Here is a 17,500-nt window from a genome sequence, read left to right on the forward strand (position 1 = left end):
CACATACATACATACATATCATCCAATGATCTCATGGTCCCCAGACGAGAGGCTGAGAGATGAGTTTGCTGACGATCACATCAGATGTGTTCTTCCAGTGCTCCTCAGGTGTAAACACACTTGTTGTTCTCCGTGATGTGAAGCCTCGTTGCTCCGTCTGATAAACATCGTCTCGTCTGTTTGTGCTCTGCAGAGAAATGTCTTTATATTTCCCCTGCAGCGCTGCTTTTATTGTTCATAAACTGGTGAAGCTGTCCCGGTTTCCTTCTCCAGTGAACGCGTGGTCAGAGGACGGGGTTGTCAGGGTTTAGGTCTGATATTGATCTACCTGCTCAGCGTCTCCTTCCTTTAACCCTCCGTTTAACCCGTTGTGTTCCTCTCTCTGTGCTGCAGATCTGTCAGAGAAGAAGAGCGACCTGAGGGTCTGTGATGACTCCAGCTGTCGATTCGGAGGCGTCTGCAGAGACGACGGAGCTCAGCTCAAATGTGTCTGCCAGTTCCAGGTAAGAGGAGATCAGCTGGTCTTTGTTCTTCCTCTTCAGTCTGCAGTTATTCTGTATTTTCTTCCTGAGGCTCTCATTCTCTCTACTGTCCACCAGGGGGCGACTCCTCTGGTTGTATAGAAGTCTATAGAAAATGACTCTACTTCTCTCTTGATTTATTCCCTCAGTAAACATTGTAAACATGAGTTTATGTCTCAATCTCTAGTTTCAAGTCTTCTTCAATACAGCATGATGTTCATTTAGTACATTATGGTCCATTTAGAGTCACACAGACCATAAAGCAGGGGATGCTTTAGGGCGGGGCTACACGCTGATTGACAGGTCTCTACCAGAGACGTATACGGCGTCTCTACGTCACTCCTCAGTCCAGATACGGTCACTTCTTGTTCACTCGTTGTTAAAAATGCCATGATGGCGAAAGACGTAGATGGCAACGGACAAATTGTCGATCTCGAGGCTTCAAAACGTCCACAAACTGATGAGTGATGTCTCGACGACGACGTCCACTTCTTACAGACCGTCTGTGGTTACAAGTGGTGGAAAAGTGATCAGGACTGTATGATTGTATGATTTGCCCTTCACACTTGAGAAATCAGATTTGTGTTGTAATAAAGTTCTATAAGGACAACTGGGGCTCATCAAGTTATTCCTTCATTCAGAGTCAGAATGAGCTTTATTGACCTTTAGTGTGAAACCGTTAACACCTGATGGATCTTAACCGACTTCCTTCATCCTCGTCTCTTCTGCAGTGAGTCCAGTGTGTGTTTTCATGTCCAGCGGTCACATCGAGACTTAATTAACATTTGATTGTGTTTGATTTCCAGTGTCACAAGAACTACATCCCTGTGTGCGGCTCCAACGGAGACACCTACCAGAACGAGTGCTACAGGCGACAGGCGTCCTGCAAACAGCAGAGGCTCATCTCGCGGGTGTCCGACGGGCCGTGCTCCGCCGGTGAGTCTGAAAAACACAGCCGGGTCAGCGCAGTGGAAAAAAGCTGATTGATTGCGGGCAGGGGAGTTCAACCACAAAAAGTGAATTACCACTCTTCATTTATTGATATCGACCAGCGGGAGGCGTATGTGTGAGGCCATCAGTCAAGCGTCTGTGAAGGTTTCAGTCATTTAAAAAAGGGGGTTCGTCAAAGAGTCGTCTGAGGAAGTAATTCACCTTCTGCCTCGTGAAGACAGACACAACTCGTCTTCTGTTGTTTCCGAGCCGCCATGTCGTAACGTTCGGCTTTTTTTCATCCATCAAATGCTGGAGAGCTAATGATGAAGTGAGACTGTTGAGGTGACTCTTCTGATCAGATGACCGGTTATGAAGAAGGGTCAGTTCCCCACATTAACAAACATTAAAGTCGTTAAGAGGTGTAATTTAACTGCAGATTTTCATGAAATCTGCAGTTTCTGCAGCTTTAGAAAAACAAAGACAATGAAGCTGAACAAAAAGGTAAAAAGAAAGTGAAAAAAAACTCTTTCTGTTTATTATAAAGAAGAATAGAAGTCTGTTCTCGTGTGGACTTTAATCCAGTCTTTTCCCAAGAGTGTTTATACCAAATCCCGCCCAACTGTGCAGTGATTGGCTAGTACTACTGTGCAGTGATTGGCTAGTACTACTGTGCTGTGATTGGCTAGTACTACTCTGCTGTGATTGGCTAGTACTACTGTGCTGTGATTGGCTAGTACTACTGTGCTGTGATTGGCTAGTACTACTGTGCTGTGATTGGCTAGTACTACTGTGCAGTGATTGGCTAGTACTACTGTGCAGTGATTGGCTAGTACTACTGTGCAGTGATTGGCTAGTACTACTGTGCTGTGATTGGCTAGTACTACTGTGCTGTGATTGGCTAGTACTACTGTGCTGTGATTGGCTAGTACTACTGTGCAGTGATTGGCTAGTACTACTGTGCTGTGATTGGCTAGTACTACTGCGCTGTGATTGGCTAGTACTACTGTGCTGTGATTGGAAGGCTGAAAACCCCGTTAGCATTTGACAAAAGGTGTGTCATAAATAAACGGCATCGTTTAAAGTATTGTCAGATGTTGAAGTAATAATTTAAAGTGTGCAGCTTCATTGCGACTCTCTCGGGACAAGATGATCGTTGTATAACAAGACTATAAGTGTCTCACCAATATTATTATTATATCATATATTAATGTTAACGACTCAGTCGTTAATAATAATAATAACAACAATAATAATATATTATTATTAACGACTCACAGTCGGCCGCGCTGCGGCGTTTAACTTCACCGTCGGTGCATTTTTTAATTGACTGAATATGAAACGCTCGTCCTAGTTTCTTCCTCTGAACTCTGGAGAACGTCATCGGTCCGCTTGATTTCAGACAACGAGCCGGTTAATCAACCACAGATCCATTTTAATCAGCAGCCGGTAACGTCCCCCCGACGCTGAGAGGTTCCCAAACCGGAGTGCAGGGACCCTCCGGGGGTCCTTCAGAGGTTACAGAAGGGACAGAAGTGAAATGAGGTTAGCGGTGCTGCTAACGTTACTAGCTCTCCTCCTGTTGTTTAGCCGTTAGCGGTGCTGCTAACGTTACTAGCTCTCCTCCTGTTGTTTAGCCGTTAGCGGTGCTGCTAACGTTACTAGCTCTCCTCCTGTTGTTTAGCCGTTAGCGGTGCTGCTAACGTTACTAGCTCTCCTCCTGTTGTTTAGCCGTTAGCGGTGCTGCTAACGTTACTAGCTCTCCTCCTGTTGGTTAGCCGTTAGCGGTGCTGCTAACGTTACTAGCTCTCCTCCTGTTGGTTAGCCGTTAGCGGTGCTGCTAACGTTACTAGCTCTCCTCCTGTTGGTTAGCCGTTAGCGGTGCTGCTAACGTTACTAGCTCTCCTGTCGGTTCGGCTTCTCTGACAGCGCGGGGCCAGGAGGTTACGGGAGGGCTCAGGCCTCCTGGCTGGGGTCTGATCTCAGGTCAGGTCTGGAGAGAGCAGGTTTCACTCGGGTGGATTTGACACTAAAAGTCTTTTCTTCACCTGAACTTTGAAGGTTTTGGTCCAAGATTCTTATTCGTGTCTTCTGTTGACGGAACAGTTTCAGATTCAGGTTTTCAAGTCGTCCCAAAGCTGAAGAATGAACTTCCTGAAGTGGAACAATGTTTTCCTTTTGTATTTTGTGTGAAATGAGCCTTAAAGTTGGACTGAAGCTGCAGCTCAACACATTCCGTGTCCCTTCAGTGAATGTTGCGTCCTTGTTCTTTATTCTTCTCTTTCCTTTCCAACCGTGAGCTGAAGAGAAAATCGACCTTTGTGTTTGATCTTTTTGTTTTAAAGCAGTATTTAGTTCTAATAAATGAAATAGTCACACCTGCCTCCGCCGATCTCCCTCAAGATCCAAAAGAGCCGGAGCAGAACTAGAGCGATGAAGGTGGTTTTACTGTTCATTATCTCTCACGTCGTGAAGCTAAAGGCAGAGAAGCATCCGTGTGATTCACGTGTTCTGCAGCAGAGGAAGCAGTAAAATCTGCGTGTGCTTCATTAAACACGGGTCGGCCATCTTTAATTTCCTCAGCAGCTTTTATTGACTCGGTGCCGCTGCAGAGTTTCTATTCAGCGTTTGTTACAAGATATCTGGAATAATGTTCCCGTGTGACCCGAATATTGATATTTAAATGATAGAAATATGACAGTTTGAACTGTGATGAAGAGAGATCTCTGTTCTGTGTTTTTCATTCATAAACTGAAGATTATTGATCCGTTTTTCTGCGGTTCTGCTCGTTTTTATCGTCTGGATGAAACATGTCGATTCATTTTAACACCCTCCAACATTTCTACCAACCCACTTCCTTCTTTCCTTCCTTCCTACAGCTATCTTTTTCTTACTTCCTACCTTTATACCTGCCTACATTCCCTCCTTCCTACTTTCTTCCTTGTTTCCTATATCTACTGTCCTTCTCTTCTCCCTTCCCTCCAACCTCCTTCCTTCCTAGCCTCCTACCTTCCTCTTCCTTATTTCCTTTCTAATCAACCACTATATCTATCCTTCCTCATCTACCTGTCTTCCTACCTACATATGCACTACCTTCCCTTTGTTCCTTCTATCCTTCCTAGTTAGGAAACTACGTAGCTACGCTACCTCCTTCCTACCCTCCAACCTTCCTATCGTTGTCCCCTACTTCCTTTTCGACTGACTATCTTCCTTCTTTGCTTCCTTCCTACATTTTTTCTTGCCTACCTTCCTACCTCTTCTTCCTTGTTTCCGACCTATATCCACTGTCCTTCTCCCTTACCGCCAACCTCCTTCCTTCCTTCCTTCCTACCGCCATATTCATTGCTTCCTTTCTTCCTATCCTACTTTCCATCCTCACTACCTTCCTACCTTTTCTCCCCTACCTTCCTACTGACTTCCTACCTTCTTTCATTCCTTCTGACCAGTCTAGCTTCCTTCTTAGCCTCCTACTTCCTACCTCTATCTTCCTTTCATCCTACCCACTTTACATATTTTCCTTCCTTCCTTCCCATCGTGAATTCCTCTCCAGACATATCTCTCTCTTCCTACCTACAGTACACATCTACTACCTTCCTCTTTTCCTTCCTTCCTACACATGTATACACACTCATCCTAACCTTATTTATTTCCTCTCTGCATAGCTCCAGCAGAGCGTCCTCTCTGCATAGCTCCAGCAGAGCTTCATCTCTGCATAGCTCCAGCAGAGCGTCCTCTCTGCATAGCTCCAGCAGAGCTTCATCTCTGCATAGCCCCAGCAGAGCGTCCTCTCTGCATAGCTCCAGCAGAGCGTCCTCTCTGCATAGCTCCAGCAGAGCGTCCTCTCTGCATAGCTCCAGCAGAGCGTCCTCTCTGCATAGCTCCAGCAGAGCGTCCTCTCTGCATAGCCCCAGCAGAGCGTCCTCTCTGCATAGCCCCAGCAGAGCGTCCTCTCTGCATAGCCCCAGCAGAGCGTCCTCTCTGCATAGCCCCAGCAGAGCGTCCTCTCTGCATAGCCCCAGCAGAGCGTCCTCTCTGCATAGCCCCAGCAGAGCGTCCTCTCTGCATAGCCCCAGCAGAGCGTCCTCTCTGCATAGCTCCAGCAGAGCGTCCTCTCTGCATAGCCCCAGCAGAGCGTCCTCTCTGCATAGCTCCAGCAGAGCGTCCTCTCTGCATAGCCCCAGCAGAGCGTCCTCTCTGCATAGCTCCAGCAGAGCGTCCTCTCTGCATAGCCCCAGCAGAGTTCAACCTGTGCACTCTCAACGTTCCGTCAATAAGACGCTGACAGAAGCATTAATAACTCTCGGCCCCTTTCTGCCTCCTTCTCCCACGAAACAACAATCTCACGGTGACTTTGTGAAGAAGTGCGGCAGCTAAAGGTGAAGTTTAATTGAAGCAAGCAGCCAGTGCCAGGAACTCCAAACACAGCGGCCGCTTTCTGAATCCACAGATGCTGCGCCAACGTCTTCCCCGTCGGTCCATTTTCCTGAGTGAGCTGCAGGACGTTTCCTTAAACCTGCTGCCAAACACAACGCTTTGATTATCAGTGATGGATTTCATGAACAATCTAAAAGCAGGGGCAGTGTGTTAACTTTAAAGAGAGAAGCTTTGATGTCTTGTTAAACACCAATGACTCGTGACTTCACTTCACATTAAAATACTTCTTACCGTCCCCAAAGATTAAAAAGCCATTTGGATGAAAAGGATACCAAAGATCATTTTGTTTGTAAACAAAGACTGTGAAGTGGTCAACAAAACAAATAAAGAAATTGAGTTTCAGTATTTAAAACCAGCGTGACCTCACACAGCTGTTCGTATAATCTTTTATGGAAAGTTACTTCTCGTTTTTCGTGCGTTTTTCATCAAAAGTCCAGCAACAAGCGTTAAACTTCTGTCTTCCCAAGAAACGACGTAGTTCGATGTAAGGACGATACCGTGGTTCGGGTTAAAATAACTACGTGGTGTTACTGAAGTACGCAAGTCCCGTGAGAAATGAAGAATCAAACAGCCGTCTCCTGGAGGAAAGACTTCCTCTCCCGTCCTCCTGGCGGAACGTTGTGCAGACTTTAAACTCACTGGTGAAGAATCGGTGGATTAAACAGCCTGGCAAAAAATTGCGCGCCTAAAATTGCAGACAGACGTAAATGGCGTTACGTTTAGAGCACGTTACGACTTGTTCAGGACTCGAAACTCAAAGTTTAGGACTTCGGACTTGACTCGGGAGCTCAGGCAAAGACCTCCGGTCGTGATTATGAGACCCTTGATCGGCGGCTGGTTCTCTACAATAGAGACATAACTGGTTGTTGTGTCTCTTGTGTCTTTACAGATCCTGGTTCTGGTTCAGGAGACGGAGACGGTGAGTTTGTTGTTTCTTCTTCTTTTTTGGGATATTTCATTTCACTTTTACAAAAAGTCAAACACAAATGAATGACAGCCGCAGTCTGAATGAAGCGTTTGAGGCTCTTGTGTCGGGGGGGTAATGGCTGCTCATGAAGATGTGTGGAGGTTTCCCGTCTCTGCATGAACTCTCCTGATGAGCGGATTCATATTTCCCCGTCCTGCAGGAGTCGAGCTGAAAGCCTCGCCGTTGCCTAATTTGGCAACAGAGACATTTTATGACCATCTGTGAGCGCCGACCACAGCGTTTGTTGTTTAATACGGCTCTGTAAGTCACATTTTTCTGCATATCTACTCCCAGAGATCCTGAAGCTGTGGGGTTTTTATGTATTCTGATTGGTTTCTGTTGTGCCGATCCGTGATGAGATCCGGACCGTGACTTTATGATGCGTTGCTCCCGTGATGATCAGAGATTGAGGACGCGGCTGTGGCTCAGCTGCAGAGTGTGATGAAGGATACTTGAGCACAAACAGCTCCTGATTGTGTCCTGCGTTTGTGTTTGTACTTGAAGATCAATCTGAGAACCAAACAGAGTTCTAGGCCTTGAGAGAGACCTTTAAAGGCTTCTTTGCTTCAGACGGCCAAACTTCACCTCCCACGCTGTTGAGGATTAAAACAAAATCCACTTTAGTTCACACGACAAAGCTGCTTGGTTATGTTTTGTAAAAGATTCTGGTTTAGGGTCATATAAGTACGTTTGTTACGTAACGTCGGCGTAACGAAAGTACAGGAACATAAGTCAACGTTTGGTTTCACATGTGACACCGTTCTCCCGGGTGAAGGTCCTGTGTTTGTTTGACCCGTCCATGGCTCCTCATAGTTGCTCTCTTTGAATTGTTCTCGGTGGTCAAACACGTGAATCGATGATGAAGACCTTCTGAGCACAGAAACAATAAATCTAATGAGACCGTAGGTTTAACAGCAGGACTAACGAGCGAAGTAACTTGCTGGTTGTTCCAGTTAAATGAATATGAATATTATTAGACTGCAGTGGCCTTCCCTGTTGCCTGGTTGGATACCTTCCTCTCCCCTCGACAGCGCTGAGCTTCTTCCTCTTGTTACGTTACAAACGGACACTCGATGAGTCATAAAGAAACGGCTCCTCTGATGAAAGGCAGCGTGAGTAAATCCCCGCCTCGTCTGCTCTGAACTCGCTCTCTGCAGGAAGAAATGAGAATGAGCGCCGTCATGCGAGATGATTGTAACAATTTAATGTTTTATGATTCTCAATCTCCAATACGTTTACAATTATGAATGCAAACATGTTCTCCACTGAGATTAATATATTCATTTAAATATAATGTAGTTTTACTTTTCTAAAACTGTAAATTTGGTAAATTAGTTGGAAGTGAAGCAAAATCTCTTCTTAATTGTTAAAGATTTATACTTGAATGCCACGTCTTTATGGGTAATGTGGTTATTTGATTGAAGGTGTGTTATTACTGTTAATAAGCCCTAAAGTGATAAATAAGGGGTTTGGATTAATGTCTGCATAACTTCATCATAACTCTTCTTCCAGCTTCAGCCCCCGTGATGACGGCTGAGAGCTGATTTACGCTTTAATCTCAAACGGTTTCCTTTGATTGTATTTTCATGTGATTTGTTCCAGATGACGAGGGTTCAGCCTCCGACGTCGGGAAGAAGTTCACCAAGTGCAGCACCTGTAAATATGGAGCCGAGTGTGACGAAGACTCGGAGGACGTCTGGTGAGTGTTTCACAGAGAGTCTCTGCAGCTGGAAGGATTTCACTGAAGCTTAGAAACGGTGAACGTAATCCAGAGCACAGCGACCACATTCTGCCATGTCTGCTTAAAAACCCTCAAATAAGGATTTGTTTTTGAGTTATTGTAATCAAAATTTCATTCGATCAGAATCAGTTGATCGTTTACAACTTCTCATTGAAGTTCTCAGCTGAGCGACTGTGTTGAAGAAGACTTGAAACTAGAGATTGAGACATAAACTCATGTTTACAATGTTTACTGAGGTAATAAATCAAGAGAGAAGTAGAGTCATTTTCTATAGACTTCTATACAACCAGAGGAGAGAGAGAGAAGGAAACTTAACTTGTATGTTTTGTACCATAAAGAAGATTTTAAATGTTTGAGGTTTATTTGTTTTTATGCACGAGTTAAAGTCAGAGAAATGGTCATGATACAAAACAAAGGTTAAGATGATCTAACATGTCCATAAAAACTTAAGGGACTCCAGTTCCAGAAGTTGTGATTGTACCTTTTAAAAATAATCCTCCTGACAGAAATGTTTGGAAAGATAATAAATATTTTCGCGTCTGTAGGATTGAGTCTGTGAATAAATCACAGAATATGAAGACCTGCTTCATGTCTGGAGTCGTGAACTGTATCTCTTGAGGTGCAGACGCCCAGTCTGTGGTGAATTAATGATCCGTGTCTTCATTTAGAAGTCTCTAAAATATGCTTCAGCTGACGGTTCAATGCGGATGAGCAGAAACACTGACACACGACTCCCTCGTCTTCCTCAGGTGCATATGTAACATCGACTGCAGCGGCCACAACGAAAACCCGGTGTGTGCCACCGACGGGAACTCCTACAACAACCCCTGTCTGGTCCGAGAGGCGTCGTGCATGAAGCAGGAGCAGATCGACGTCAAACACCTGGGCAGGTGCCCCGGTAAGACTCCTGATGTGTTAGAGCTAATCGCATCATCCTCACGCACACAGTGATGCTTTAATCCAGAAAAACTGATCAATACCAACAATTCAATACTTAAATTAATACATATTTAATCATGATGTATGTATGACCCAAGACTAACCCGGTAGCACAAAGTCTAACCCGGTAGCACAAAGACTAACCCGGTAGCACAAAGACTAACCCGGTAGCACAAAGACTAACCCGGTAGCACAAAGTCTAACCCGGTAGCACAAAGACTAACCCGGTAGCACAAAGACTAACCCGGTAGCACAAAGTCTAACCCGGTAGCACAAAGTCTAACCCGGTAGAACAAAGACTAACCCGGTAGAACGAAGACTAACCCGGTAGGACGAAGACTAACCCGGTAGTACAAAGACTAACCCTGTAGCACAAAGTCTAACCCGGTAGTACAATGACTAACCCGGTAGCACAAAGTCTAACCCGGTAGCACAAAGTCTAACCCGGTAGTACAAAGACTAACCCGGTAGTACAAAGACTAACCCGGTAGCACAAAGTCTAACCCGGTAGCACAAAGTCTAACCCGGTAGTACAAAGACTAACCCGGTAGTACAAAGACTAACCCGGTAGCACAAAGTCTAACCCGGTAGCACAAAGTCTAACCCGGTAGTACAAAGACTAACCCGGTAGTACAAAGACTAACCCGGTAGCACAAAGTCTAACCCGGTAGCACAAAGACTAACCCGGTAGCACAAAGACTAACCCGGTAGCACAAAGTCTAACCCGGAAGCACAAAGACTAACCCGGAAGCACAAAGACTAACCCGGAAGCACAAAGACTAACCCGGTAGCACAAAGTCTAACCCGGAAGCACAAAGACTAACCCGGAAGCACAAAGACTAACCCGGAAGCACAAAGACTAACCCGGTAGCACAAAGACTAACCCGGTAACACAAAGACTAACCCGGTAGGACAAAGACTAACCCGGTAGGACAAAGACTAACCCGGTAGGACAAAGACTAACCCTGTAGAACAAAGACTAACCCTGTAGAACAAAGACTAACCCTGTAGAACAAAGACTAACCCTGTAGAACAAAGACTAACCCTGTAGAACAAAGACTAACCCTGTAGAAGAAAGACTAACCCGGTAGCACAAAGAAAACCCCGGTAGGACAAAGACTAACCCTGTAGCACAAAGACTAACCCTGTAGCACAAAGACTAACCCTGTAGCACAAAGACTAACCCTGTAGCACAAAGACTAACCCGGTAGCACAAAGACTAACCCGGTAGCACAAAGACTAACCCGGTAGCACAAAGACTAACCCGGTAGCACAAAGACTAACCCGGTAGCACAAAGACTAACCCTGTAGAAGAAAGACTAACCCGGTAGCACAAAGACTAACCCGGTAGCACAAAGACTAACCCGGTAGCACAAAGACTAACCCGGTAGCACAAAGACTAACCCGGTAGCACAAAGACTAACCCGGTAGCACAAAGACTAACCCGGTAGCACAAAGACTAACCCGGTAGCACAAAGACTAACCCGGTAGCACAAAGACTAACCCGGTAGCACAAAGACTAACCCGGTAGCACAAAGACTAACCCGGTAGCACAAAGACTAACCCGGTAGCACAAAGTCTAACCCGGTAGCACAAAGACTAACCCGGTAGCACAAAGACTAACCCGGTACAACAACGTTGTTCCGTAAATTTGTCATTTTCTACAGAGTCGTGTGATGACTGGAAAATGATGCGTTCAATGTCACATGAACGCAGTATATTTGGGCTCTTTTGAACCTTCCTCCTCACATCTTCTTGCCCCCGCCCCCCTCTCAGGCAGCCTTCCTGTCCTCTTCCACATAAACCTGATGTAGTAAACTTTACATGTTTTGCAGCTCAGTGAAGTTTTTACTGACAGTAAATGCATTTTTCTGGCGAACACTCACATTATTCTGTGGACGGTTTGAATCCTGTGGATTGTGTTTGCAGCTCTTAACGGCTCACGGGGTCGACCTCTGACCCCTCCTGGAGTGAGTCTGAGAGCAGATGGGCCGTACTCGGTTTGTGCTGATGCCTCTATCGCTGTTTTATTGAATCCAAATTGGAAAATCCCATCAGCCGGGCTGGTTGAGCTTCAGACATTGGGTGAATTATGAAAGAGTTCTTCACCAATAAACCTCCCCGTAAAGGAAAAGCTCTTCATGAGATTCCACTTCACAGGTCGGCTCTGACGTTTTACTTCATTTATACTTTTCATTGCACTTCATTTCTCTGACAGCTGGTTTCATTTGAGGTTCTGTTTTCCTGTCGCTGCTTTCTTCTTTGTTTCCTTTTCCTCCACCACTATGCTTCACTTCCTTACATGTGTCCTTCCTCATTTCCTTTCTTGTTTCTTCTTCTTTATTTCTCTCCTTAAGTCTTTCCTTATTTATATTATTTCCTTCTTTCCCCGTTTGTATTTTTTCTCCTTCAATCCTTCCTTCTTTGTTTCCTTCTCATTCTTTCTCTCCTTAAGTCTTTCCTTTTCATATCTTTTCCTTGTTTCCTTTAGTCCTTCCTTATTTCTATCCTTCTTCCTCCTCTTGCTCTTTTCATTCCTTCTCTCTCATCTCTTTCCTTCTTGTTTTCATTTGTCTTCCATCTTTTTTTGTCTCTTTCGTCTTTCATTCCTCAGTTTTTCTTCTGTCTTCATTTCTTCTTTTCTTTAGTCCTTCCTCCTTCTGTCCTTTTACGTGTCCTTGGCTTTTCCTTCCTTCTCTCTTGCCCTCTTTCCTTGTGCCCTTTCGTCTCCTCTTTTTTCTGTTGTCTTCCCTTATTTATCCGTCCTTTTCTTCCTTCCTTCCTTCCTTTAATCCTTTCGTTTCCTTCCTTCCTTCATTCCTTTCTATAATTTTCTCTTTTTAATCATTTTCTCTGTCTTGTCGTCTATTTTTATTTCTCACCTAGTTCCTTTCCTTCCTCCCTCCTTCCTTGTTTTGCCTCCCTACTTTGATCTGTCCTTCCTTCTGTTTTCATGTCTTCTCTTCAGTCCTAACCTTTTTTTCTCATCTAAAATCCTCAAAACTGGAACGTTTTTCATGCCACATGGAAAAGCTCTACTTCACTGTTACATCATATCTCTACTACGCCTCAGCGAGACATCCAGAAAGTCTCTTTTAATTCCTCCACCTCCAACCGCGCTGAAGCGCTGCAGACGGAGGTCGTTACTCCACATTAAGTTGCTGACGTAGTAAAATGCAGGATGGATGTGGTGAAACACCGCCGACTGCACAACTGAGAGCCTTTCATCTCCGCCATGAATCAGCCTCATCATTGAAGCCGTGTCAGACAAATGAATGTCTAATCACCAATGTTTCCAATTAACCCGCAAACCGAGCGTGCAGTTTTGTTTCCGTGTGATTCCACGAGGCATTAATCTAAACCTCGTTAACACGACTGCTGCTTCTGATGTCTTTAGTTTCACTGTGACGCCACAAATCTGTCAGAAGTCACTTTGATCTGCTGCAACAAGTGGGACTGGGAAAAATCACATCCAGCACCCGGACCATCAGCACTGGCGCCCCCCAGGGATGTGGTCTCTCCCCACTGCTCTTCTCCCTCTACACCAGCGGTTCCCAAACTTTTTAGGCTGCGCACCCCCTTCTACATCCCGACCGGGTTCGCGCACCCCCCCCCCCCCCATTAATAAAAAAAAAAGAAAAAAAGACGCAACAGAGCCTTTTAAGCCTTCATAGCCGCATAAGAATCGGACCAATGAGAGAACAGTTTGCTCGCGCGTGGCATTTGTTTACAAGATTTAGTCCGCTGTTAAATGTTGCAGTGTGAACACAAACCGAACAAAGGAGCAACTGCAACAAAGCAAACGAACTGAAGGTGTGAAAACGCCCTGAAACACTGCAGCAAAGTTTCAATAACTTTCAGTGACACAAGGCGTCACTTTTAAAGAGCAATACGGATGTGAGGACACACGTACAGGCTCAGAGGCAGATTATCACATTTAATTTACAATTAATGAGCGACTAATGAAGCCAGGATGTCTTCAGACAAAGCATCGATGCGGCGCGACACAGTGTTGTTGGACACCGGGATCATGTCCAACTTGTTTGCTTCTTTCTCCCCAATCATACATTCCACCATCTCTCTGGCAGCTGGCAAGCTCACGTCTTCAGTGATTGTGTGCGGTAGCCCCTTTCTCGCTATTCTGTAACCAGATATGAAGCCCGTAGTGCGTCATTTATAGACCCAACACATGAATGAGACTGCAGTTGTTTTTGGCTGTTTTGTAACTCCTCCAATTTCGATATAAACAATGTAAGGGCCTTTTGACTTGCACTGGCATGCTTGGTGTTCAGGTGGCGACGTAAATAAGAGCTTCAGACTGTTAGCCAGAACCTCGCTGCACACCACGCACTGTGGCTTTGGGGAATCTGCGTTGCCAATACAAGTGAAGCCCAGACACACATACTTTTCATCATATTTCCTCTTTTTTTCCCAGTCTGATGCTCACTCACGTTTCCTCTTTTTCACCTTGACTCCGCGATGGGCCGATGTGCTCCCGATTTGTCTGTGCAATCCCTTCCTCCTTCCTCCGTCTCATCTTCCTCTGACTCGATTTCTTCTCCCGGTCTCTCCCCAACGCACCTCTCCGTTCCCCTCGCCTCCGATTCCTCTCTCTCTCTCTGTCCCTCTCCTCTTTTACGACTGATAGCTTCAGATGTCCCACCTGACAGTTTTTAAATTAAAATTACATTTTTTTTTTATATTTAATATTATTACACCATCAGACCGCCATTACACTTTTCCTCTCGCGCACCCCCTAGAGGCAGCTCGCGCACCCCCAGGGGTGCGCGCACCCCACTTTGGGAATCCCTGCTCTACACCATCGACTGCACCTCAGAGGACCCGTCTGTCAAACTCCTGAAGTTCTCAGAGGACACAACGGTCATCGGGCTCATCAGGGACGGTGATGAGTCTGCGTACAGACGGGAGGTTGAACAGCTGGTCCTCTGGTGTGATCAGAACAACCTGGAGCTGAACAAGCTCAACACTGTGGAGATGACAGTGGACTTCAGGAGGAGCCCCCAACACTGCCCCCCCCCCTCACCATACACAACAGCACTGTGTCTGCTGTGGAGACCTTCAGGTTTCTGGGATCCACAATCTCCAGGACCTGAAGTGGGCCCCCAACATCAACACCATCAGGAGAAAGGCCCAGCAGAGGTTGAACTTCCTGCTCCAGCTCAGGAAGTTCAACCTGCCTCAGGAACTGCTGATCCTGTTCTACTCCACCATCATCCAGTCTGTTCTCTGCTCCTCCATCACTGTGTGGTTTGGATCGGACCCCAAACAGGACAGAACAGACTGCAACGGACCGTCAGGTCTGCAGAGAGGATCATTGGTTCCAGCCTGACCTCCACCCTGGACTTGTTCACCTCCAGAGTCAGGAAACGGGCTGAAAGATCACTGCAGACCATCACACCCTGGACACAAGCTGTTCACCTCCCCCCCTCTGGAGGGCGCTACAGAGCTCTGTACACCAAGACCACCAGACACAGGAACAGCTTCTCTCCACTGGCCGTCACGCTCATGAACAATAAATAGGTTATACTGCACCTCCTCTGTTTGATATATATACACATACACACTTCTGTGTGGGATATATTTATACTTATGTTGTATATAGCTGTTAAATGTCCTTGTTTTTCTTATATTTCTCTTGTTTATTGTATATATTTCATATGTGTGTATGTACGATGAGAGTACTGTGTAACCGGAGTCAAATTCCACGTATGTGCACGCATACATGGTCAATAAAGCTGATTCTGATTCTGATTCTGACGCATCTTGGTTTTTTAACAACCAGTGAACAGGAAGTGACCATATGTGGACTGAGGAGTGACGTAGAGACGCCGTATACGTCTCTGGTAGAGACCTGTCAATCAGCGTGTAGCCCCGCCCTAAAGCATCCCCTGCTTTATGGTCTGTGTGACTCTAAATGGACCATAATGTACTAAATGAACATCATGCTGTATTGAAGAAGACTTGAAACTAGAGATTGAGACATAAACTCATGTTTACAATGTTTACTGAGGTAATAAATCAAGAGAGAAGTAGAGTCATTTTCTATAGACTTCTATGCAACCAGAGGAGTCGCCCCGTTGGCCGAGTTGTATCTGTAGTCTGTTGATGTTGTTTCTCCCGGCCTCAGCACATCCTCTAAGATTTACGATCGACTCACCTCGTCTTACCGGAGACGCCCTCCGCTCCGTCTCGGCCGGCGTTGGCAGGAGACGGTAACCCGGCAGGATTTATGGATTCCTCGTCAGTGGAGCGGCTTCAAGGTGGCCGGTGACCGAGCGTCTGATTGGTTCGGGGAGGTGGAGGGTGTCTAGCACCCTGAGGTGAGGAGCATCTGCCCTCGATCCTCAGGGCGCCCGAGCCAACACTCACCAGAACCAGACTCTGTCGGTTCATTTTCATGATCCATTACCAACATGAAATAATATAAATATCATATTTGCATGAAGCTGATTCCTGCAGGTTTGACTCTCGTAACGTGTCGGTGGCAGAAACCCTGACCGGTGCTTCACTTCTCAGAAATCTCTCATATTTCAACATGTTCTGAATCGTGATGGCTTCATGGATCGTCTTGTTCTTTGGAAATGATATGAATATGAGCAGCTGGTCTGTTGTTGCATTTAAGTATGAATTCATTTGATTAAATGCAGTTCAATATTAACCAAAATGGCTTTTAGGCTACCAGCTAGAGTGCTTTGTGCCCATTTAATTTATTTTGGGATTACTGCGGATGTCGAGTAAGATCCTCTTTGTTTACTACGCCGGTGTGTTCGACACCGGCTGTGTTTCTGGGAAAAGCCTGAAAAAGAAAGAATGGAACCCTGAAATATCAAAGTACGTACGTCGGACAAAGTCAGACCCACAACTAATGTGTCCGTATACTTTCGTCCGTATAATCTTGCTTTTTATTTTTTTCACTCAGCAGATTGGATGAGTGTGTGTTTGTCTCTGTGTATTTCAATTGTACCTCTGTGTGTCGCAGTATATGGTGTGTGTGTGTCTCGGAGTGTGTGTGTGTGTTTGTGCTGTTTAACATTCCCAGCAGCTCCTCCTCCTGCATGAAGACATGAAGCCCGTCAACTGCAAAATAACAACAACACACCAAACCTGCTGCTGCTTTGTTTGTGTATTTTGTCTCTCACACACACACACACACACACACACACACACACACACACACACACACACACACACACACACACACACACACAGAGACACAGAGAGAGAGACACTCACACAAACACACACACACACACACTCACAGAGAGACACACACACACACACACACACAAACACACACGCACACACACACAGAGAGACACTCACACACACACACACACACACACACACACACACTCACACACACACACTCACAGCCAACAAATGGAAAGACAGCAGGTAGAAAGTCGCTCAGTCAGGTTCAGACTGTAAAAGCAAAGCGTGGATGAAAAGACTAGAATCTGTTCATGTTGAAAAAGGGAAGTTGTTTATTTGAATTTCGAGTAACTTTGCTGTAAATGTCTGTTTCTGTTTCCTCAACAGCCGACAAAGAGAAGCTGAAGAAAGACGACAGCGTTCCTTTCAAGGTCAACGTCTTAGGTAAGTTTAGTTAATCGATTACTACCTGAGCTGCAGTGCTGTCGACCCTCCATCGCTCCAGGTATAGTCACAAGAGAAGCCAAGAAACACCAGCACCTCAGTTGAGTTACATTCAGAGACGCATAAGAAGTGGACGTAGTCATGGTGACGTCACTCGTTGGTTTGTGGATGTTTTGAAGCCTCGAGTTCTGCGATTTGGCCGTCGCCATCTTGTTTTTCACAACCGGTGAACAGGAAGTGACCAAATCTGGACTGAGGAGTGACGTAGAGACGCCGTATACGTCTCTGGTAGAGACCTGTCAATCACCATGTAGCCCCGCCCTAAAGCATCCCCTGCTTTATGGTCTGTGT

General features: G+C 45.7%; 1 protein-coding gene across 1 annotated transcript in view; it reads left to right on the plus strand.

Moving 5' to 3' along the window:
• tmeff1a (transmembrane protein with EGF-like and two follistatin-like domains 1a) overlaps positions 1-17,500 on the plus strand; it is a 35,840-nt gene that overhangs the window by 11,461 nt on the left and 6,879 nt on the right. Inside the window, exons 2-7 of the mRNA XM_079285056.1 lie at positions 394-503; positions 1,328-1,457; positions 6,775-6,804; positions 8,455-8,551; positions 9,343-9,491; positions 17,093-17,149. Coding sequence (XP_079141182.1) covers positions 394-503; positions 1,328-1,457; positions 6,775-6,804; positions 8,455-8,551; positions 9,343-9,491; positions 17,093-17,149 — 573 coding nt within the window. The remainder of the gene's footprint in view (positions 1-393; positions 504-1,327; positions 1,458-6,774; positions 6,805-8,454; positions 8,552-9,342; positions 9,492-17,092; positions 17,150-17,500) is intronic.

Source organism: Melanostigma gelatinosum (genome assembly GCF_949748355.1).
Source record: "Melanostigma gelatinosum genome assembly, chromosome: 15".
Classification (NCBI taxonomy): Eukaryota; Metazoa; Chordata; class Actinopteri; order Perciformes; family Zoarcidae; genus Melanostigma; species Melanostigma gelatinosum.